The sequence below is a fragment of the Callorhinchus milii genome, unplaced genomic scaffold (genome assembly GCF_018977255.1).
Source record: "Callorhinchus milii isolate IMCB2004 unplaced genomic scaffold, IMCB_Cmil_1.0 Scaffold2, whole genome shotgun sequence".
NCBI classification, from domain to species: Eukaryota; Metazoa; Chordata; class Chondrichthyes; order Chimaeriformes; family Callorhinchidae; genus Callorhinchus; species Callorhinchus milii.
The window spans coordinates 8658098-8682990 of NW_024704743.1; the positions used below are offsets into that span (position 1 = coordinate 8658098).

General features: G+C 37.8%; 1 protein-coding gene across 2 annotated transcripts in view; it reads right to left on the bottom strand.

Moving 5' to 3' along the window:
* Nucleotides 1–231: 231 nt before the first annotated feature.
* The window catches only part of LOC103188814 (integrin beta-1), a 40049-nt gene continuing 15387 nt past the window's right edge, over nucleotides 232–24893 (bottom strand). Inside the window, exons 2-17 of one of the 2 annotated variants that reach the window (XM_007908933.1) lie at nucleotides 22275–22344; nucleotides 19733–19818; nucleotides 18491–18707; nucleotides 17153–17323; nucleotides 16827–17065; nucleotides 15564–15722; nucleotides 13873–13968; nucleotides 12797–12886; nucleotides 12547–12687; nucleotides 11716–11909; nucleotides 10958–11196; nucleotides 9584–9806; nucleotides 8170–8396; nucleotides 6181–6347; nucleotides 4294–4375; nucleotides 1353–1417 (exon numbers count right to left, since the gene is read on the bottom strand). In XM_007908933.1, coding sequence (XP_007907124.1) covers nucleotides 4298–4375; nucleotides 6181–6347; nucleotides 8170–8396; nucleotides 9584–9806; nucleotides 10958–11196; nucleotides 11716–11909; nucleotides 12547–12687; nucleotides 12797–12886; nucleotides 13873–13968; nucleotides 15564–15722; nucleotides 16827–17065; nucleotides 17153–17323; nucleotides 18491–18707; nucleotides 19733–19818; nucleotides 22275–22344 — 2397 coding nt within the window. In that variant the 3' untranslated portion in view covers nucleotides 1353–1417; nucleotides 4294–4297. Of the gene's footprint in view, nucleotides 1418–4293; nucleotides 4376–6180; nucleotides 6348–8169; nucleotides 8397–9583; nucleotides 9807–10957; nucleotides 11197–11715; nucleotides 11910–12546; nucleotides 12688–12796; nucleotides 12887–13872; nucleotides 13969–15563; nucleotides 15723–16826; nucleotides 17066–17152; nucleotides 17324–18490; nucleotides 18708–19732; nucleotides 19819–22274; nucleotides 22345–24893 lie in introns of both variants that reach the window. The other variant, XM_007908934.1, reaches the window with a different exon arrangement.

Consider the following 24893-nt stretch of genomic DNA (forward strand, 5'->3'; position numbering starts at 1 on the left):
GGGCAGTATTTTCAGGGGTTGGGGGCTCAGGTTGGCAGCCAAGATGCGCACGCGAAGATTAATGAAACAGCCTCAATTTAAAAAAAGGGCCCAAACCAAAAAGGTCAAATCTATTTTTTTCAGGCAGCACTTTTAATAAGTTCAGTGACATCAATGGGCACTTGCATATGATGGCTCAAACAAGAAGCAAAAAGTATAAAAAAATAAGGTAGAATGAAAGACAAGCAATAGTAATTTTTACAAAGTTTTTATTTAATAAATAACTCCAGTAAAGTGTATGGCAATAGCGAAAATATTGTTAAAATAAAAAGGCACTTAAACCAAGAATGTGATCTGAGTGAAGTAGGCGATAGGTTAGGGCAGAAAAAATGGCAAACTACAGCACTTGTTTCCAGCACGTAGCTAATTAACTAAATACGATGTATTAGTACTATTGATCCATTAGGCATGAGGGACTGTCCCAATGATTGTCTAAAAGTTTAACAGTAACTGATTGAAAAATAAAGAAAAAATGGTTATGTCGGCAAATACAACAACTTAATGGCTAGTGGTTGCACAAAATACTTACATTAAAAAGTTCGCAAAATTATATACTGATAGACTTGCAATTAATATCAAAACCAAGTTTGATCTGTCATGATTTGGCAGAGTTCATTTACAATTAAATAAGGCTGTCCCCATTTGGCAAAATAGTGTATGTATATATTCAGGTAAATTTCTGTTACAAGTTTAATACAGTTGCAATACTTAATGCTCAACTGTCCTATTCTAATAGGCAGTAAGAAGACACCTGGGCGTGGGTTTTATAAGACACAATGTGACCTTAACTGTCAGATATCTGAATTTTTCAGCTGTTTACAATCAAATAATGTATGAATCAATTTTCTCTTCTGCAGAACTCTTACATGCACACTGGCAGATCAATGTAGAATTTACTCCAAAGTGTTCGTTTTGGCACATTAAATGAATGATTTTTTTTCTCCTGCTTTCAAACTTTACCCAGTTTACAATACTGACTTGAGAATTCATGCAGTAATTTTGGATGGCCAAAATCCAGAGAAAAGTAAAAAAAAAATAAAAGAAAGTTGTCCATCATTGAAATAATCACAATTCATTCTACAGCCACTCTGCACCCCATTCAACTTAAGTTCTAAAAACATTATGCAATCTTTGTTTACACATACTGTACACACATTTCAAAATCTGCATAGAAAAACTTACACTGTCTGTTAGTAAATCACAGCAAAGTGATCTAAAGCTAATTTGTGGCTACAAAAACAAAAAAACCCTATTATCCATACAGTTTCCATAATGCAAAAGAACCCTCAAAAGATATGCACATAAAACTCCATCATTTGCCCTCATACTTTGGGTTGACAACAGTCGTCACAGCACTCTTGTAGATTGGATTTTCACCCTAGAAAGGAAAAAAAGAATGAATACATGGGTTCTGAAATGTTACAAGCTGAGCTTTGCATTACAAGGCCCAATAACATTTTTTTTCGGTCAGCCAGGTACACTTAAGCATGGTGATGGAATTCCACATGTGTCAGACACTCGGCTGACCAAAAAAAATTAAAGACTTACTTCACTTTTATTGTCTCGTTATAATCATTTGAACGCAGAGCCCAAATTACTCATCACTGAAGACTTCAGAAACACAAAAAGAAGAATTATTTTAATTTACAGATATAAATACAAACCAATGGAACAATTTTCCCTTTGGCACAAGTTGTGTGATGGCTTGAAGTTAGAGCTAACACCCAATGACCTCTCACTTTTTGTGCCAGTTCTTCCATTCTTAGATCTGCCCTGCAATTCCCTTTTAAGGCTTGAATTATCACTATTTTCTAGTATCATTTTTCATCAAAGTTGGAAGAGACTGAATTTTTACAATCCACCCATGGTAAATAATAACAACTTTCTAGATCTCTAGATTTTTGGGCAATTTGGTAGGGAAAAAATTCAAACAATCAAGTGCACAATTATTAGTGATGGACAATGACATCCACCCCCACCTCCAATAGTGCTGGCCATATTATAAACATTGAATTTTCAATGCAAAGTATTGCTTTAAACAGTGGTGTAACCCATCTTGAAATTCAATGGCTTTATGAGAAAGGGGTGTGTATTTAGCTAAATATTTTGACTCTTAAACTCCACTTTAAGTTTTAGCACCAGAATCCCCCAAAGGTTTCAGAAAAGGTCATACATTTATAAAGACAAAATTCAAAGCAAAGGCGTACAATGCTGTTCAACTAGCTGAATGAGCAATTTAACAATCCAATTTGAGAGCGTGGATTTACTAGAATGATTCCTGGTGACAAGGGCCTAAATTATGATGAAAGAATGGAAAACATGGATTGAGTTCAGGAGGTTGAGGGTTGATCTGATCGAAGTGTATAAAATTATGAAGTAATAAATACAGCATATAGTTGGGGACACATGTCAAGCGACTTGCCAGGATGATGGAACTGAACTAGATGGACCTTGGTCTTCTTTTGTCTAGCAAATTCTTATATTCTTATAAGCACACTCATATTACTACTGTTATTCCCTGCAGTGGATGGATGTGATTTTGTAAATGTGTTAGGACAAATAGATATTGGGAATTCTAATGACATCATTTCAGGGCATTATTCTGCACATATAACAGGCTCCTCCAAGAACACCAATATAAGCACCCTAAATTCCAGCCCCATTAAAGGCAATTCTTATGTAATAACAGTATGCTTTGGAATTTCCATGAACATTTTAACTAAATTGTTTAAATATGCTAAATTTTGTAAGGTTTGTCAAGAAATTAGATACTTTGTGTATCCTTATGAATAATGTACGTATCGGTTATGCTGTCTATTCCACAGCTAAAATAGTTACTCTGAGTAACAACATTTTCACCCAGCAACCTACATTATTCACTTTTAAAATGAACATTTCATGCAGAAATTACACAAAAATAAAAAAGATATACATTTGAGGTGTTCATTCAGTTATTATTTTAGGTTTGAACTCACAGCACATTACCAACAGATCAGCATTTGATTTAGATTCCGCTATTCAAAAGATGGTCATGCAACATTATTGGGAGTTCCACGAAGTAGTAAATTAAAACAGTTGGGTTCACATGCTTTAAGATTGTAAACATATAGTTCTGGCACACAAACCTATACAATCAGTCTTAACTAGCATGGTTATTAATGCAGTGGGGTAAGAAAAAGCATCAAGTAATAAAGTTAACAATAACTGATCTTAGCCACTGGGTTTAATAATAGATCAACAGGAATTTTGATTATCCAGTGATAATCCAGTGCTTGTGTGTGGAAATGAGTGAGAGCAGGATCAAGTTCAGATGTAAGGCATAGCTTCCCCTCTGTGTGGTGAGGCTACGTCAGTGACTTATCTATATAGATTTTAAAGGTGAGCTACACGCCTCTGTAACCAGAGGGTAGGTAACTTGCCCCCAGGTAATTCACAATTATCTGGTTGCTGGGAGGCATATGTCCCAGCACCTTGGGACATCCTCCCGACACAAAAGACGCTTTACAAATGTAGTTTTGTTGTTGTATGTTACAGTGCTTGTTTTAAAGATATCCTATCACTCTCCTTCCCGCCCACTGAAGTTTGGTGACGTCAGTGGCAACCCAATAACCTGCAAGTGTTAAACGGTGGCTTTTCTAATGGGTTGGCTATAGAACACAGGGTCTACTTTTATGGACTCAAACTACCACATTATAATGAGGCGCTACTATGGATAGCAGCTCAAACACAACTAAGGTCTACCATGATTAGTTTAAAAAACACATCAAGCAGACACTCCGATAAATGGGCTGAAAATTCAACAAAGCACCACTGAAGAAAACACTAAAAAAGGCTAAACTTGAAACCAAATCTTGTAGCCCGAAGACAAACAGCTTAGTTAGTAATCACTCAAAAATGCTCTTGTGTACATAAGAATTTTGAAACAGTAAAAGGTCCTGCTGTTTCCAGAAGGAAAATGTAACAATGATGTTTTTAAAATGCAAGTTTTTAATACTTGGGAAAATCTTGGCGTAAGTAAATAATGTTTTAGTTTAAATAATTGATATTGGTTACTCCTTCTGCATTCATGATTCAATCCGAATGGCCAACAAACTAATTTGTATAAAATGTGGATGTTGCACAGCATTAATATTAATTACATTCCATTTTCCATGTAAATCTCATAGGGCAAGTCTTCGGTCACTACACTGTTAAGAATGCACAAGCAGGTAAAGCAAAGAAAATCACATGCAAGAAAAGGAGAGAGATACAAACAGATTTAGAGAGGAGCAGCTTTACGTCCAAAATTTGGATTCTTGAATTTGTTTATAGGACTCTTGTAAATAGGATTTTCTTGCTACAGGGAGAAGAAAAGTAGAGGTGGAATGAAAAAACGGTCAGCAATGAACTGAAATTTACTGCAATTTCTAATGTGACTCTTTAATAAGGAAAATGAAGTAGGTCGTCCCCATTTGTATGACCTCTATTCCAATGAAATCCGGAGCAGAATTCTCAGAAGACAATACTATGTACTGTACTTCCAAGTTAACAGAAAGAATCTCTACTCGGTTTGCTTACTGAGGAAACCCATTAGAATTTGCCATATCACTTGTTCTACAAGCAAGCTGCACGTTTAAAACTTAAGACCGGAAGGAAAGACTATTTATATCTTCTATAGAGTTAAGGCAACCACCATTTGCAGAAACTGGGACTGATGGCTCAAAATTAGTTAAAAGGGACTTAATCACAATTGCCACCCTTTTCCAAGTTTCTGACAAACACTACCTGATATTCTAGTACCAAATGTGAAAAGAATTGCAATTTTATAGGGTATAGAATATGAGCTGATTTCTAGTTAGGGGTTGCATTTTTAAAAATTCCTTTACAGGAGTGATGATACTATACAGTTTTCATGCTGCTTCTGGCTTAGGGAAAAAAAGGAAAGAGAAGAGACAGGCAGTGCCGGGGAACTGACCTGAAGAGCTTCAGTTTAGTATTTCAGATAATCTCTCACCTGCACACATTTGGGCTGAAATTTCACTTTCACTTGAAGTTACGCAAAAGGACAAATGTTTTACTGCTCACGTGCTAAAACTATTCAGTGCTTATCGATACAGTAGTAATTTGATTGTAAGCAAATTACCAAATTAGATATCCTTTAATTAGATTTATGTTTATTACAATTTGCAATTGCAAATTGAAGTGACAGTAGCATATTTCATTTTCATATTAGAATTCAATTCGTTCCATTTTTAAATACGTTACATTCAACCAAAACTAAACATGAATTGAGTGACTACATTTTAAGAAAACTAATGATCAATGAAGTCTTGAGTTTTTACTCAGATGAAAACTAGTAACTCATGTATGAACTAACGTTGCAAGGAAAGAAGATGAGTTAACTTCAAGATGTGCTGCCTGACAGCTGAAGATTGGAATCCGTTGATGCAACCATTTGTGGTCTCAGTGGTCTAGCACTCAAACTGGACACTTCCACAGTAATTCAGACAGTTGAAGACAGACTGGACACCTTGGCTCGTTTAGCAAGATTTAGAGAAGCAGATCAGTTACTGGGGACTGGGATACTTTCCACCTGGCTTCTGTTAGTTCTGATTCCCCAGCCCTTGAAACCCTAATGGGGACGGTGGTCCAAGCTGGAAAAGCTTGCAGTGTTTACAATTGTAAGCTGGAAAGATTTAGCTGGTTACACTCCAGTAGTACCTCAGACCGGTGTTCTCAACAAGTGCCTAACCTCTCTAGGACTGCAAACTCTTCTGGGGAGAGGGTACAAATGGAAAATACATATGTGGAACTGATCAGTTTGGACTGGAAATTTAAGGATGGTGATGGGTTTCCACAGATGTTATACACCTGGTTGACCAAAAAAATCAAGTGCTCACAAGCTCCTGTAGATCACACAAAGCATTGTTTGAAGAAATCATGGAATTTGTTAATCCGGTATATCATTTTAGGGCACATTGCCAGTTTGTTACTACAGTGAAGATAGCATTGAAACACTGTATGGAGAACAGTTTTACAGTATATTCATGGAAGGCCATGGATATACCTTTTTTTGCATCAATAAATTTATAAATTGCATGGAATAACTAGAGCTATGCTAGTATTTCAATAGTTTCCAAATAAGACAGCAAAATGACTTACTGTATCCCATTTGGCATTCATCTTCTCCTTTTCAAATTTTGCGAATTCCCTTCGGTCATGAATGATCATCAGCAATTTCCAGATCAGCAGCAAGGCAAGGCCTATGAGCACAATACCAGCAACCACACCCGCTACAATTGGAATGATGTCAGGTGCCTGTGGACATTCTAAAGAGAAAACATTAAAATAAACGCCTTGTTATGCTTCTGATTCATATTAACTAGAACACTGAAACATTTCTATATAAATTTTAATTCCATAGTACCTAAACATTGACTGGCTTGCTCAGCGTTGGTTTACAGTTATTTACACTCTATTTTACTTAGAGATTGGGATTCTTTAATTATTCTGTGCTGTCAATAGTTCAATATAATGCTTTCTGACGGGAGAATTTAGGTTATTATTCCACATATTTCTGTCTCAAAAAAAGTATCAAAAATGCATTTTTTAAAAAAACTACTAATAATAATAATCCTTGCATTTGTTATAGCGCTTTTCACGTCAGGAGGACGTCCTAAAGCGCTTCACAGAACACACTGTAAAGTGAATTGACTGTATATTTGTGGGCGAACGCGGCAACCAATTGGACACAGCAATATCCCACAAACAATCGTAGATTGAAAATGACCAATTTTATTATTGGTTTTGGGTTTTGGAGGGATTATTATTAGGCGTGTGGAGTAAGGAAACTTGCCCAAGGTTTCGCCCTCTGCCTGGAATTGAACTCAGGTCTCTCGCTTGTAAAGCGAGTGCTCTAACCACTGAGCTACAGGACTCCAAATGTTAAGGGATATGGGGATAGGGCAGGTAAATGGAATTAGGTAAGATCAGTCATGATCTTATTAAATGGCGGTAGACTCGAGGGGCGAATGGTCTACTACTGCTCCTATTTCTTATCTTCTTATGCTCTTAAGAGTCCTCATGTAGCTATAAGTTGAGATTCTACAAGAGAGCCATGGTTTCCCAACTGCAACAATGAAGGATAAAGCAAAGCTGTTGAGACATAATAAATAATAATCCTTGCATTTGATATAGTGCTTTATGAATTCTTTGAGACGTCTCAAAGCCTTCACAGAATATACTGTAAAGTGAATTGTTTGTATATTTTGCAGGCGAGATATCCTGTCCAGGGCACTGATTTTCAGATACTTTCCTGCCTTTGTTTATAATTAAGTAGCTAATTGGTTGACAAACTATCCTGTAGAACCCCAGGCCCAGTAAGAAAGTCATTCTTAAACCCACAATCAAATACATCAGAAGCTCTGCAATCAAGAGCACAGTTATAGTTTCCTGTCTCAGGTACAGATACATGGGGGGGCTAAATTGGCCCCAGGCTTCCCAAGGTGGAAAACCAGTCAGGCATGGCCAGGCTTAACAGCTGTGACATCCTTTAAGGTTAGTTGGCCAGCAGCCACTCACTACCAAATTCACACATGAACAATAATGGCTCTGAAAAGAAGGAATGAGTAAAAATGAAGAAAAAATGAAGAGTACTTGGGAGTTCTCTGAAGTATCTGTGTAAAGCTTACCATGAGTATAAGTAATTAGAAAACTGCAAATATGTTCCGTCATTACATAGAGAGGCTGGGTATTGTGCAAGATGACTGTTCCTTTAGCCCTTCTTCCCTGTGGAGCAATGCCTGCTGCGTTTCCACTTTTCTACAACTCATAGAACTCACTCTGTGGGAGTGCTTAACTGACCTGTTAGACCAACAGTACACTAAAAGGATAGAAGTTATATTTGAAGGTATAGATCCTCGACAACTAGAAGCCAAGCTCTTAATTGGACTTATAAAGCCAAGATCTGGAATCATCTGCCACTTCATGGCAAGAATTGTACAAAGTTCTAATAAATTAGCATAATTTTGTAAAAAAGCTCAAGAACTAGACTTAGCGTTTGAGTAACTAGGTAGCATTTTAATTTTGCCCATTTTGCCTTTGGTTAGGAAAGTCACACTGTGTGTGCAGAATACACGACAAAGTGCTTACCTGGAGTTTTAGTAACGTGTACTTCTGGGACATTCTGATCATTAACAGAGTACGAAAAGTAGAACCAACAGTCGTCCTCATCCTTCTCCTTACAATGAGCAATGGACTTAACTTGGCCTGGCTGTGGCAGCTGGTCTTGGCGTTCTACCAGTATAACTTCAAACTCACACTGATCACATGTATCTTTCTTGGGTCCTTTGTTAAAGGCTTTACACTGAAGACAGTCCCTGTGCACACAGGTAATGAAAGAGTTAACATGCACCAAACAGGAAGGTCAAGATATGAAAGATTTAATATACAGAGAATCAAATTAAAACAGCAGATGAACAGGCAAGTGTTTTTTTTAAACGTATCAATTTTAATAAAACCATTAGTGTGTTGGTCAGTGTTAAACTGAACTATTATGCTGAGAGTACACGCTTTCAAATCCAATGCAACCACAAAAAGCAGCCAATAAAATAAACAAATTAAAAAGGAACATTGTTTTTACACATTTATTGCCATCTTTACGATACTATTTTATGTAGAGAATTCCAAAAAGTCTAATGTAGAATCTTAGTAAATCGACAACCCATTATTCCCTTTTAATTTAAGATGTTTAGCAGTTGCTGGTTTTCCTTTCAATTTTCTATGCTCTGTGTTTGTTGGGGTTACTGCTGTCGTCCAACCAACTAAAAATTGTATAACTTGCCATCGAAAGCACCGTCTGTCTGGCATGCAGCTCGGGACATCCTACACGTTAGGGCGTTGGCTTGGAGGGTTAACAGAAGCCGAGGGGATGATTCCCTGCCCCCGGTAATTGTCTGCCCTTCCGAGCACTGCTTAGGAACCAGGCTGTGCTGTTAGCAGTACCCTGGAATACTGCAGGCCCACCTGGCTTAGGAACTGGACTACCGAGACCACTACAGATGGCTGGCTCAATTCCGACATTCCATTGCCAGTTCAGCTCCAAGGAGCTCGCACTTAACTCCCCGACAAGGAGGATAATCACTGATAGTCAAATTTGTCATTTGATATCCGACAAGTGCAGGTTTGATCCCTTACTAGATGGGTGAAGGTACCAAAAACGTCCTGCAAGTGTATTTTGTAGGTGAACACCCACAACAAAAAAGTGAAGCTGCATTTTGACTATCTGCATTTTCACAACAATAATAATAATATTACTGCTTGAAGCACCATTTTGGACAAAGGAGGAACTGCAGCCCACTTTACATTTTTCGTCAGACCTCTTGGATCACTGAAAAAGTTACTTGAGGGTGGTTGGAAAAATACACAATGTATTCATGCAATTTTGTATTAGCTGTTAGCTTGTTACTTCCTGAAGACTGTGTTATTAGCTTTCCAAGAAAGAAGGTTAAAACAATTTTCAAATTCTATTTACATACTTATATTCCTCAGTCAATTGGCTACTTACTTGTGCTCCGTACAGACTCCAGGGCAAGTTGGACACATCTCACAAGCAGATCCCTGAAATTTGGGATCTGTACATTTACAGCGACCACAATCACACATTCCTCTGCCATTACACATCTGGCCATTCTTTGAAATGCACGTTGAATTGTCCAATGAGCAATCACAGGCATTGCCTGTGAAGTTGGGGAAGCAATCACATACTCTGCACTTACAAATGCCATTCCCTGCAAAAAGACAAGATTTACGTTTATAACCTTGTCTTTTATTTCTTAAGTTTCCTTAACATTTTTTTCTCCTCATATTATCCAGGTTAGAAAGCAGAGTAGGATCCGGTGTTGCTGGTTATAGTGAACTCTATCAGGAATTCTTCATTTTACCTCTAATCTACTAGACTGTTGGGGAGGAAAAGTAGCCAACATTAGGAATTAAATATTTTGCATCTGACAAGATCATGTGAGGATGTAGCTTATAATACAGCATTATGCAACCACACTATTACTAGTGTCTAATGTTCAGAAAAGGATGAATCATTTAAAAAGTTTAGCAATATCTTGCATTGTGTATCAATTACTATTTAACATATTTTTCTTCATATAATCTATTAGCCACACAATCATTCTGTAGCACTTAAAAAAAAATCATTGATAAAACAGAGCTAAGAAATTCTGTTTCTCTACTTCAGCTCAGATGATCTAACTTGACCTTCTTCTTTAATGCAATTCAACAACATCTTAAAATTTGAACAAAGCTGGTTAAAAGGAAACAATTGGTTGTGAAAATGTGGGATGCACTGAGTGCAGAAATGATTTGAGTTATTTAAAAAGGGAGAGAAATAGAAACTTGGGAAGTAAAGGTATTGATAACTTTAATTTATTTTGTACCCTTCATGTGATGTAGTGTCTCAGAGTGCAAGGGTCATGGAGAAAAAACTGGGAAACATGATTACAAGCTCTGCCAAAATCTAATAAAATGGTGGATTAAGCCAGGCATTATGATCTATCTATATGGCTTAATAGCTACCAAGTAACATGGAGACACACACAAAAGACAAATCAGAAACCTAATCAGCCAAACAATACCTGGGTTATCACCACAATGTGTAGGTTTTCGTCCCACTTTCTTTCAGACTAAATTAAGAAACTTTATGCATCTGTTACGTGATTTTAAGGCAGAATGACATCCACTTCAAGACGTAAACATTAAGACTGAATCAATCTGGCTGCTTAATACACAATACAAGCTTAAATTTCACAAATGGATTTCAAGAACTGGTGAATTATAAATGTGTATAAACACATTATGAAAACAAATGTCCATTAATCACAAATGTAAACGTAAAACCTAAAACAGGTCATTCATTACATCATGTACTTACCGCCACAAATTAAGCCGTTGGATCGGTCACAGTTGAAATTGTCACATTCACAATATTTGCCTGAGACGATTTCATTAGGATTTTCCCTTTTTGTACAGACACATTCTCCACAGACGCAATCTCCAATGTCGCTGCAAATTAAAGATGTATTGTCCTTCCTGCAGGAAGCGTCCATATCCTGGCTGTTTACTTCATCTGTGCTGCATTCACACATTCGACCAATGCGACCCTCGTTACACCTGAAAGTGAAACAGTCCATTTTTACAACCAGTGACAGTAAACACACACAACTTGACAAAACCATCACCTTCAGGAATTGTGCCCACCTCCACCCTAAACAAAGATGGAAAATGGCACAACTATCCAATGAACAACTGTGCTCCACCGAGTCGTCTCTATTTTAAAACAGTTTCCCCCAAAACGTCACAAGTTCAAATATTGAGATGTACATTGCAAAGCATTAAATGATTTCTAAATTACAGCCCAAATCAATTCCTCTTCACTGATATCATGAACATTTTCACAAATAATTCTACCTACAAAGTACAAACACTTAAAACAATATATGTGTGTATATACACACACATACATATAAGCATACATTCCACCCACAAAATAATCCACTTTACAATACATTGTGAAGCACTGAGATGGCTCAATGACTTAATAAGGCGCAATATCAAATGCAAGGATTATTATTAATATTATCAACATACACACCTCTTATTAAACTAGTACTGGACATGCAGATAACCTACCTGCATGCTCCACACTCAAATGTTCCATTATGACACTTTTCTTCATCAACAACTCCAGAATTGTGGCATTCACATTCACAAATAAACTTCAGAGTAATTTCAACCTTCTCCGTGAAACCAAGGGGTCTGATTTCAATGGTTGTTTCTCTTTTACTTGGACATTTTCTTGCTGTAATGCTTATGTTGAAGCTCACCTAAGGAGGTGGAAGAAAAGTTTATTGGTTTACACATCTTAAATAGTTTTGCACCGTTCTCTACATACCCTCAACACATTGTGCAAGAAGTAGTTGACACATCTCTATCAATATCCAACACAATCAGTTCTAATCTCAACTATTTATGGGTTAGGGGAAGAGAGAGATATCAACCAATTTTTTTAAAAAAAAAACGATCTTGGTTTCATCTCTAGTCTCATAGTTATACAGCATGATATAGCTTATCTTAGAGCATGAACTCTTGGCTAGACCTGCGTTATGTGGAAGTGATTGAATGAGATCTTAAATTGTTCAGCAAAGAAATCTGATACAATAGAACCTAGTTAGAATGTGGCAGTGGGAGTTTATAAAATCCCATCCTTCCTTATAACGAGTGCAATCAAGTATGGCTGCCAGACTGTCTGGCCTCCTACACTGAAAAAAAGTCTGACTTCCAGATCATCAGGTTGTCACATCATCCTTATACTTGCAGGAAGATATTGGTGGCAATCCGATGACCCAGAAGTTGGCCATTTAACTGTGTGGGAAGCAAACTGAAAAAGCAGCTTTGATAAGTTTCTGCGTTGAGCAATTCATTTAACTGAATTGTAATCCAAACTTGGCATAGGTATCTTACCGCATCACCAATCTGAATGCCTGAACACTTTCTGCCATTTTCTCCTTTGTAGACAGTATTATTCTTACAGTGGGCTATATAATCTATCGTCACCCCTTCCGGTAATTTGTTGTTCTCTAGGATAACCTCAGAAGATAAAGCCTGCATCGGATAACAAAAACAGAACATTACATTTGCAAGCACTGGAATGTCAAAGGAAGCCAAACTGATTTTGAAGCAGTTGAGCATTATTTTAACAGACAGTACTTACATGATAAGCATCAAGGATTAGCTTAATGACATTGCTGGAGTTGGATGACAAAACTCCAACTTCAGATTTTGGAATGAGATCATGGAGCGCCTGTTGAAGTAGAGCAACAATGGTTTATTTCCATTTTCTATATAGAATTCTTGTAGTAGGAAGTTGCTCATCATTAATATGTTACATACATCTTTCCAAAAGCAATAAGCATGGTACAAACTGGATTACAGAATTCAGAGTGAATGTTAAATTCATTCTTGAAAAATTACTAGGAGATATAATGCAAGATTTATATTATAAAGGAATAACAGGATGCTGGGATGACTAATTTATGAAACAGATGGTACATTGGTACAATTAAGACTCAGATCAGAAGTATTTAAAATTAAAACAAATTCTATTCACTAAACAGAGCAATTCTAGACTTTGCATCATGGTATGGATGAATTCAAATGGCTCATGTTCAGCAATATGAACTTTTGTTTGATATTAGTATTACATCATGGGAGGGAGCAATATCACATTGATTTTATGGGTTAAGTTCTAGAATATGACCAAAGAAAAGGTTGCTTTGAAAATGGTGACAAAAGCAAAATGTGGACCCAAATGTTTTCAGTTGATAGCTACCATTAGAATTCACTGCATGTTGTAGATACACATACAATATTTATTTAATGCTGCTGTTGGATGCCTTGTAAGGCTGCACCAGTTGCTGAAGGTGAATGAAGAGCTGGCAAGAATGCCATCACTCAACATATTGTAGTAATGGGTGGAGGGCTCTTCAGATATAGGTCCTGACCCCCTTAACTATTACTTAGGTGACAGGCAGAAGGGGAATACAATTGTACCAATGAATGTATGTGTGGAATATATGATATATTTGCATCAAGAGGTTTAATAGCAGTGAAAATTGTATCGTGTGCGAGCCTGATTACAGATGGAATCATTAGTGTATCATACAAGTATACAGAAACACTTGAACATTAAAAAAAAACCATACATTGTACTAAAGTGATAGTGGATAACCCCTTACCTGATTGAAATTAACTGAAATTAATTCAACAACAAAATACAACAATTCTTACCTTGTAGACTCCCTTGAACTCTTCTGTAACAGCAAAAATAGGCTGAATGTTATTGTCCCCAAGTTTTTGCACCAAATGAGCAATGGATGGATAATCCTGGAATTATTAAACAAAACTCAATCTCTAAAGATTGTTTCCAAAGAGGCAAGATCCACAATATTAAAGCTCAATCAACAATTACTATTACGCACAGAAGTACAGTTTGGCCCTTTGAGACGAGTCTAACATACAGCAGAACCTGGGTAACCCACCATAGCCCAGGAAGGAATAAGACACACTGGACCAGTCTCCTGCAGTAGAGCCACAGGTAGACGATATCAGTTATCTATAATGATTCCCTCCATCAAGGAAAAATGCTACCATTTGCACTCTGAAGAAGTACATTTGAACTGTAGAGTCCACTGAAGCATTTTATTCAGCAACACATTTACAACATATTACTGGTTATAACCAGAACAAAGCAATCTTTTTAGAGAAAAAAATAATTCCCAAGAGCACTTAGAATCGATATTAACGCTATAAATAGTTTATAAACTGAATTGTGAAGTTAACTCAAATTTCTCAGAACATCCACTGAAAAAACAAAATCCAAGGTATTTGGGGAGTCAAAGTTTTAATCTATAAAAAAGTAAAATCATTCTTATAAGTAAATTGGGTTCCAATATGTAATAAAAATGGGTTCCTAACCTAACAAAGGAAAATAGTTCATTACCAATAAAATGTCCACAATTTTCTGAAATATCACTGTCAAGAATCCACTGAGTAAAAGGGTTTGGTAGTAAAAGGGGAGGGGGAAAATTCTGAATCCTCATTTGGGCAAAAGGCTGCATGGTAGGGATAGATTTTTAGATATAATCATGATGATTGGGATACAGATGCAACTTCCAGTCATTCAAAAGCAGCTGTTAAAGAACTTTAAAACTCATTTACACAAGGTAACATTGATTTTTGTTTATTCTCCCATGCTGAAGGCACTGATCCATTGTGATATATAGTTCAAAAGGCAGGAGCCTTTATTGGTGTTAGTGACCTTTGATACATGAACCAAGACACCCCAATTAATGGTGGTCAACATAACCAAGTCCAACCTATTTTCAGCCCACATGAACTTTCCAGTGGCAACTGGATGACAAACAAGAACCCTCGGTGATTTGTATTAACCAACCATTTTGAGACATTGGAGGATCCAAAGTTTGGCTGGTCAGAGATCAGGTAATTCAGTACAGACTGTTGTAGCTTGCAGCAGAGTTTCTACCCTTGGTCATTATCCAGCAACCCATTTTACAATAAGGACAGGAGTAGCTTGTTTATTTCAGTAGGTGAAATAGCCTACCTAAATATATTATCAAGGATCACACGTGGAGAAGCAACTCGGGCAAAACAGCAGGAGAGGAAGGAAGGGCAAAATTAGTTTCTTAAATTTCTTCATTCCTCTCGCATAAATATCCTTTTGAATTAGATTAGTGCCCAATTCAGAGCCTGGGCTCCAAAGCAATGTGCAATTAAGTACTACCTTTATCTGAATTCAAATAATACCTTTATATGAATTCAATAAAGGTTGCACAAGTCAAAGAAGTGTTCCAATATACTCAATCCTTTTAATAGCTTGAAATAGTCTAAAGTTAGGCTGTACTTTTTCCCCTCCCAAAAAGATTTCTGAATTCAGTGACTCATTTAAATAGCAAACTTACATAGTAATCACTCATTGTGTAAAGACCCTGAGTATTGAGGTGACACCTTCCATCATTTGGCAGAACAATACCACCCAGTTTTCCATCTCCAGCAAAATGAAATCCAGCATCAGTTGAGAACACAAGCAGTCTGGTGACATTCCGCCAGCCTATTTTTTCCTGTTTAAAAAAATAAATGATGCAACTATATCTGCAAATTTGGAGACACCAAATTTTACTAGGGTAAAGAGAAACATAAAGATGCTAGCAAAATTCAGGCAGACCATTTCTTCTTAAACTTCTTAGCTATAGATTTTTGAAGGCATGCCAAGCAAGATAGGAAGTTAGCGCCAACAAAACAATCCGGTTTCAAAATAAAATGTTATACCAGTTAATAACTTTTTCTTCAGTATTTAAAATAAACTATCCTTTGTAAAGAATCATTCACCTACAAAATGTAGAGAACATAAGAAATGCTAGTTGAAAAAAGACTCAGGTAGTTCTAGGTCACCTTCCTGGCGGTCACATGCACATATATCCCGATCTACCTATGTACTATATCCCATAATATTATATCCTAAAAAAAACTGTCTAATCTCACCTTCAAAGCCCTCCATGGTCTTGCTCCCCCCAACCTCTGTGACCTCCTAACCTCCTACCATCCTGCTCGCTTCCTCTGCTTAATGGGCTCCGGCCTGCTTCACGTCTCCTGCCTTGCTTGCCCCACTATTGGGGGCGGGCCTTCTGCCACTCTGCCCCCAATCTTGTGATACTCCATCCCACAGTCCCTCCGCCTCGCCCCTTTCAAGACCCTCCTCTTCGACCGTGCTTTCAATGTGTCTGGTTCCCCCCGACCTCCACCCTCCCCGACCCCAATTGCCAGCTCGGGTCTGAAACTCTGTCTGTCCAGCGCCTTGGGACATCCTCTTGACGTGTAAGGTGCTATACAAATGTAATTTTGTTGTTGGCTTCAACCGTCTCCCTAGGGAGCCTGTTCCACAGGTTCACTAGTCGCTCACTGAAATGGTATTTGCATACATTTGTTCTGAATTTACCCCCTTCAATCGCAAGCCATGTCCTCTGGTTTTACTATTCTGGACAAGTTGAAACAGCCTGTCATGATCTATATTGTCTAGCCCCTTTAGAATCTTAAAAATATGAGTTATCACATACTACAGTAAATGCTGTGAAGCACTGTGAGGTATCTCAACAATGTGATAAAAGCACTATATTACATGCGAGGATTGTTATTTAAAAGCATTTCTGTTAATGTATTTCACTTACCCCACAGACAGCAACCTGCATTATGGCGTCAAAACCGCCTTCCGGAGAGTCAAGATTTCCAGAAATGGTCTGATTGCTGACAAGATCATTAAACATCGAACTATCATTGGTCAACGGCAGCACATTTTTGTAGCTGAATGGGCTTGTACATTCTTCCCCATTTGTGCAGGGATTTTTCCGTTTGGCTGGAGTTGTGCTGATATATGGCATCACAGTCTTATCCACAAAAGAACCAAATCCTAAATAGGAGCAGGTTTGTCAAAGAATGAAATATCATGGTGGAAATGTCAGGATATTAAATTTAATGCAAAAAAAAAGAACTTTACCAATGCGAAAATCTGAAGTAATCTTCTGCATTTCATTCTTCAATTCAGTTCCCAATCTCTTTACATTTTCCAAATCATCTTTCATAGAAAAGGAAAGGTCCATAAGGTAGTAGAGATCAATGGGATAGTCTTCAGCTCTTTTGAAATACAGTGGGAAGGTCTGAGGTTCTCCTGAGGAAATAAAATATCCCCAAAGAACAATTAAAAAATGCAGAGGCATCTACAAAATGTAGTTTGACATTCTATTGTCATGGAATGTATTAGGTAGAAGTTAGCCATTTGGACAGTCTTGTCCACACGAGCTCTCTGCAAAAGCTACCCCATTTATTTTACTTTCCCCCATACCATTTAACGTTTCTCTTTTTCAAATAATTGTCTAATCCACTTTTTAAAACCATTATGGATTCTGCCTCAACTTTTGAGTGTGTGTGGCAGAGGTCCATCCTTCAGATGAGACAAACATCTCTGTTCAGGTGGACATCAATGATTCCACTATAGTATATTCAAGAGGTAACTAAGTGGTCTTGAGAAAGAGGGATTGGCAGATTATGGTGAAAGAGCACATGTTGCAATTGTGTTCAATGTAAAGAGGCAGTTTGGGTCCCATGTAATTTTCCAGTCCTCATGCTTACCTTTATAAAAAATATTTGGATAAATTGGTGGTATGGAATAGAACTGACAAAATGAGTAGTCACAAGCTAAACATGATGGCTCCTGAAATGTCGGGACCATAAAATTATACACCAAGCAAGGCAACTGAGCAACAACATTGTTTCATATACATGTATAATAAACTATTTCTATACAGCGAGACCCCATAAGTGGTTTGGGTTAAAAAAAAATGCTGTGTTAAAATGGGACTAAAGCACTGGTGACCCAATCTCTTGGAAACTAAGCCTCTATTCCAAGTATATCACTTTCTACATTAGTTTCTGATCCAGAACCACAAATTTATACAGAATAATAATAATCCTTGGATATGATATAGCGCTTTTCACGTCTTCTAGACGTTTGAAAGCGCTTCACAGAATATGCTGTAAAGTGAATTGACCGTGTATTTGTGGGTGAAACGCTGCAGTCAATTGCGCACAGCAGTGTCCCACAAACAGTCGTGGATTGAAAATGACCAATTTATCATTGTTTTGTTTTGGAGGGATTATTATTAGGCGTGTGGAGTAAGGAAACTTGCCCAAGGTTTCACCCTGCCTGGAATTAAACCCAGGTGTCTCGCTTGCAAGGCAAGTGCTCTAACCACTGAGCTACAGGACTCCACAGAAGTAAAAGATTCTGCTGCAAAGATCTATAAAAACAGACCATCCAGATTTGCAGTTGAATTACCTGATCGCAATTCCAGTGTGAGCTTCTGGGGTCGAATTTGAGTAATATCTTCCAACCTGACCTTTCCTCCACTTGTACGACCAGTCAGATTTTTATTAGCATCTACTTTTTGTGAGCCTTTAGGATTTTCGATGGCATCCTTTTTGCATCCTCGCTTTACTAACGATTCTATATCATCACATCGTGCTGAATTTGGTTCTCCCTGTTGCAAAAAGTCCTACAAAAAGGAAGATAAATTCACAATTGACAGATTAAAAGTAGATGAATCTCTTAGAACTGTAGACCTTTACAAGCCTTCACTACCATCGATTTTCTAAAGCTCCCTGCGACACACACTCATGTTGTGCATGCGTTTGACCGTATAAGCAAAGAATTAGATATCCTGCGCATTTGCACTTCCACTAAATTAAATACCCTTAATATTAAAACACAATATACAGTACTTAAGCAATAAATTAAGGCCTACATGTAAATAAACTCTGGCTTTAAAACCTATTTACTTTTTCTGTCTTGCAAGCTGAAACCTCATAGGCATGTATTATGTGCCAGTAAAACTGAAACAGTTAACTCATTTGCCAATCTTCACTTACTGAAAAATTCTGCTCGTAAAATAGAATCATAGTACTTTACAGTACAGAAGGCCATTTGATCGATTATGTCAAGAGAGCAATCCATTCAATGCCTTTCCCCCATATGCTTTCTCATTTAACAATTATAATGCAGAAGACTTATCCAAATCTAGTAATTAGGCTTATCATAGCAGGAAAGAATAGTTACTAAGATACAGAAAAAGAATGGTCACTTGTGCAAGTTACTAAGATAGGTAGTGCATGTAGGATTGTTCCGTTACTAGTCAGAAGCTTCGAGAGAAGAGGGGAAACAAGAACACCTGCTAATCATAAAGTAAGTGAGGTCATATTGTTTTTCCAAATGGATTGAAATTAGAAAACATTACAACTCCAAATGTTTAATAATAGCTTCTCTTTTACCTCTCTTGACTTTTTTTATCCAGCAAAAACATGTTGCTGTTTGAAAGAAAAAAAACTCCTAAGAAACTTGATACTGAAATTAAAGAAAACGTACAGGATAATACAATTTTCAGTTCCAGTAAAGAACTGCCTTCCAGCTATTTTTCCCGGAAGAAACTCACCCATAATGTACCATTACATACAGATATGAAATGTTTTTTTATCAATAACGTTTAGACAAAAGAAACAAATCACAATGAATGCATGAACTTACCAATGTTGTGCACCATCCACAATTCCTACCAGATTGTATACATTCCCCGCATGATTTTGCATTGGCTTTTAAACACTCACTGATATCTGAAATATGAAAAGGCAAATTGAGACCATAAAAATTGTATCACCATTCACACCAATTCAAGTGGTAACAATATTGAAGTATCTACCAAAAAAATTAAATTTCAGATTGCTTGTGTAAACCTGATTAAATCCATGTGTCCTTTGGCTAGCTAAAACTGAATACAACTCTGAATTTATACAAATTATAATTAATTTTTCTTCAAAGTGTTGATGAAACGTTTTACTTTTGTATGCCTGCAGAATAACTGCCCTTTCATGCTCCCTTTGAAAACTCATGCAATAAATATGAACCTTATTTATAGAATGGAATGGTAAAACACCCTTTGAAGAATTTTACATCATGCACAGATATCTTAGTAAGGTGACCTTAACATTCTGAAAGTCAGTCTGAACTTTACATTTAGTTTTTTTTGATCAGACATGGTATCAATACCTGACATATAGAGCTGAAGAGCTCCAGGTGCAACCTTTGCATACGACAATTGACTAGTTAAGTCATATTTCCCTCAATTTCAGTTTAGTATTGTATTGTCTTGCCCTTCTTTGTGGGGAGAGTAAAGCTGCAATAGTATGATTTGATTTTGTACCTCATCACACTGTTGAGACATCTAAAGTGCTTCACAGAATTTAATGTGAAGTGCAATGTCAGCCAATTTACACACAGCAATGTCCCACAAGCCATGAAGTGAATGATATTGTTTCCATACTAAACTACTTTGGTAAACATTGCACAATTTGATTGTGAAACAATGATGCCACAGGAATCCCTGTACTTTTTCTTTAATTTCAGTATCAAGTTTCTTAGGAGTTTTTTTTTCATTCAAACAAAGGAAAAGGTACATTATGTTACAGCATAATATCCACAATTACATATGTGGAAAATCTTACCTTAATGGAAAGATTAGTTAATAGTGCTAGAGAAATGACTACTTGAAAATGATATTGCAGATTCTAGGCTTGAAAAAATGTTGATTCTGGATATCCACAATTACATTACAGTATGCTAATTCTGGCTATCCCCAATAAAGTGCTTGGGAATGTTACCTCTTAGACTAGAATCATAGAACCTTACAGGACAGAAGGAGGCCATTCGGCCCATCGTGCCTGTGCCGGTTCTTTGGAAGAGCTACCCAATCAGTCCCATTTCCCCCTTTTTCCCCATACTCTTGCAATTTTTTCCTTTTCAAGTACCTATCTAATTCCTTTTTGAATGTTGTTATTGAATTTGTTTCCACTACCCTTTCAGGCAGTGCATTCCAGACCGTAACAACTCTCTGTGTAAAAAAAAGTTCTAGTAGCAACCCAAAGTACTGACAAAACAATCCCAACGGAAGGAATTGAATGAGGACCCCAGTATTTCTCTGGGGTTGAACAAGCTCCAAAGAGACATGCCTAGAAAAGCCACACAGAGCAACATTACCAGACTCCGCCACTGCCTCACCTTGAAAGGCTGCCGAAACCACACATTTGTAACATCAAGGTTCGATTATGGAAACTCCCTCCCCATCGGCCTTCCCAACTCTTCTCTTTACAAGCTGCAGATCATCCCAGACTCTGCAGTTCGTGCACCAGGCTCTATGACCCCATTACTCCCACCCTCGCCCGACTCCACTGGCTCCCCATCCCTCAGAGGATTGAATTCAAGACCCGCGTCCTCACTTTCAAGGCCATCCATGCCCTTGCCCCCTCCTACTTCTCTGGCCTGCTGACTCCCTACCAACCACCCGCTCCCTCCACTCAGCAGGCTCCGATCTGCTCCATGATTCCCGCCCCACCTACCATCGATGGCTAGACTTTCAGCCTCTCCGCCCCCACAATCTGGAACTCCATCCCACAGTCTCTTCGCCTCGCTTCCTCCCTTGCCTCCTTCAAGACCGGTCTCAAGACCCTCCTCTTCGATTGTGCCTTCAGTCACCCTCCCACCTCTCTGCCTTCTCTCAGCCCTACTTCACCCTTCCCCCATGCTCGAGTCCTGACCCCTGACTGTCCAGCGCCTTAGGACGTTTATAAATGTAATTTTGTTGTTGTAGTATTCGAAGGCGTCACATACTCCAAGGCAGGGTTGATTGTTACTTAACCTTTTGTTTATCAATGACATGTATAAGCACGTCCTCAACCCTTCAAGCTGAAAGCCTCAAAGAGTAGGAGGGAATGGAAGGACTGGACTATGAGGAGTGACTAAGTAAGTTGGGCAGGTTCACTCTGGAAAAAAAATTGAGAGGCGACATGCTTGCCAACTGCCAGGAAGGTAGAAGGGGAACTAGATGCACTTTTTTGGTGGAGGGCGCTATATAACTCCAAGTTGTTTTTATTGTTTTCGTCTTGCATTTCTTATGTAGGGAGGTTTTGTTAAACAAGTACTGTGCTGTACAGTTATAGGTAAATTAATGTTTTTAAGGAAGATTTAAAATCTGTTAAATACTTCAGAAAAAGCTTTGTTAGTTGAAAGGAGTTACCTAATTGAGCAAGTCCATGCCATGTCCAGCAGCAGATCAGCACCGTACTTAAGATGTGCTTCAAATGCATCTGAAAAATAGGATTAAAAAAATCAATAAAAAGTTATGAAATGCAAAATTGATCTTGTTGAAGCACATCACATTCCAACTCTAGAAACAGGTACCAGGTTTCAATAAAGTACCACTCTTACCTGAGTTTTTTCACAAAGATCATCTATGGGGGTAGAGATCATAAAACAGATTTTTTTAAAAAAACAAAAAACACTTATAATAAAAAAAATACATAAACTGCAACCATGGTCACCTCAAAATGATGGTACATAGAAACAACGGCGGATTGTTTGTCACTTTCAAAAACTCAAAACATTTCCCACTCACTCCAAATAAATGATTTTGTAGTACTATTAAACAGCCACTGAGCTTGATTTTCTCCCGACTGCCAAGAGATGGTGAAATCTTAAGATCAATGTTATTCATGTTGAGTAAAGCCACGTTAAGTAAAATTATTATATTAAAATGACAATCCACCTATCATATTTTGACAAATTCGAAAAAATGGGGAGGGAGGAAACCACAAAGGGCAGTTTCCTATAGAACAGGAAAAGCCAAGAGATCATTTGCTGTAGACTAAGTTTGTAGGGTGAATAACGTTTGCAGTTAATTTGCATCAAGATTTAAGATCTTCCCACAACAATTGGTGCTTCATCTGAAGCACTGAAAGTATTCAAATGAAAATTTTATTCTACAGCGTGTTGATGATCTACTGAAAGTTCCCACCCTAGACTTCAGTCATGTCAAAACTACAGAAACAAAGGCTCATCTGACTCTTTCTCTCAAGCTGAAACCTCTGTGTATTGTGTATAGATGGATCTCTCCCAACCCCACCACACACATTGTCCTGTTAGCAGTAAGTAGGAACCTGGTTGTTGGTCAATTGGCAGATCGCTTTTCCAGGGCTAATAATCTCTCCAAAAAAGAATAATAGTCACTCAATTCACGACTGTTTGTGGGTCACTGCTATGAGCGATTGTCTGTCGCGTTTCTTCCACAAAAACAGTCTCTACACTTTATAGTATCGCCTGTGAAGCGCTTTGAGGCATCCCGAAGATGTGATAAGGTCCTATATCAAATGCAAGGATTATTATTATCATTTATTGTTAAAAGCAGTGAATACATTTCCTAACCTGCATACCTCTAGCCAAAAATTTCCTTAGCAAATTATGGCATTTATATTCAACAAATTTACCCAGATGTAATCCCACGCTGCCTATAATAAGTAAAGATAGGGAATCTGAAAATGTGAAGAAACAACAAGATTCTATTCCAATTAAGTAATTTCTATCATGTTACTTGACAAATGACCAGTCCACCTCATCTTTTAAATGAACAATTTCAGTCACAAGCAAGAACAGTTTAGTGACATAACTTCTTGGTCAGCCGAGTGTCTGACACATTCGGAAAACTGAGAATTCCATGTATCCCATCTACACATCGAAATTCCAGAGATAGGTTGATGGAATGTGCATTTTGTGGAGTCCTGTAGCTCAGTGGTTAGAGCACTCGCTTTGCAAGTGAGAGACCTGAGTTCAATTGGCTGCCGCGTTCGCCCACAAATATATAGTCAATTCACTTTACAGTATATTCTGTGAAGCGCTTTGGGATGTCTAGAAGACGTGAAAAGCGCTATATCAAATGCAAGGATTATTATTATTATTCTCTCTTTGGTGGGAACCATCCAAGTGTGCATTGGGGCCCTCTGGGAGTCTAACCAGCTAAAACCGCAAGGCTTGCCATTGATATCACTGTCTCGCAAGCTTTCCCGCTGCTTGTTCAGCTAGGGCCACCCGATCCGTTAGGGCTTTGGCTTCCAGGGTTAAAGAGAGCTGAATGGGATGATTCCTTGCCTCCAGTGACTGGTTTGCCCTTCTAAGTCCTGCCAATGAGCTGGGCCAATAGAAAAATGAGGTCCCATCTTTTCCGCAACAAAGACCCACGCCTGCTACAAACCCCCCATAAATGCAGCTTCTGGCCGTGGGCCGCTCGCGCTCTTTACCCGAGGTCACTGCGGGAGGAGACTCTCTGGGTCTCTGAGTGTGTTTGTCTCTAACTAACCAAATCCTGCATTTATGGAAATTTGCAGTTTAACAATTCACTTTGGTGTTCTTTTGTAGCAGAGAGAATATGAACCTGTAGTTACAATACTAAAAGCTCCAAATTAAGTTTATTTTTGAAATAATTGGCCCCTTTACAGAGCTTTATAAAAAAAACGGACTGGCTGTAATCAGCAATCATTAAATAATGTGACTGTGAACTTTATTCAGTAAATACCATACATGTAAAAATCTGAAGCGTAAGCCAAGGCAGAATATCTAAATTTCAAAATCATGCTAGTTTTAAAGTCTACAAAATACCCTAGTTATTGCCAATTACAGCAAGTCCTTTTGAATATTAATATGTACTTTGCAGAACTCATAATAGCATGTAAAACCATTAATTTACAAAAAGGAAAAGAACCTAATGGAACATGGTTGTTTTATTGCAGTGTGAATTTAGACTTTAAGCAATTCCAATTAATAACCCAAGGCAATTTTCTCTTTTCTAAACACCATGCCTAAAGTG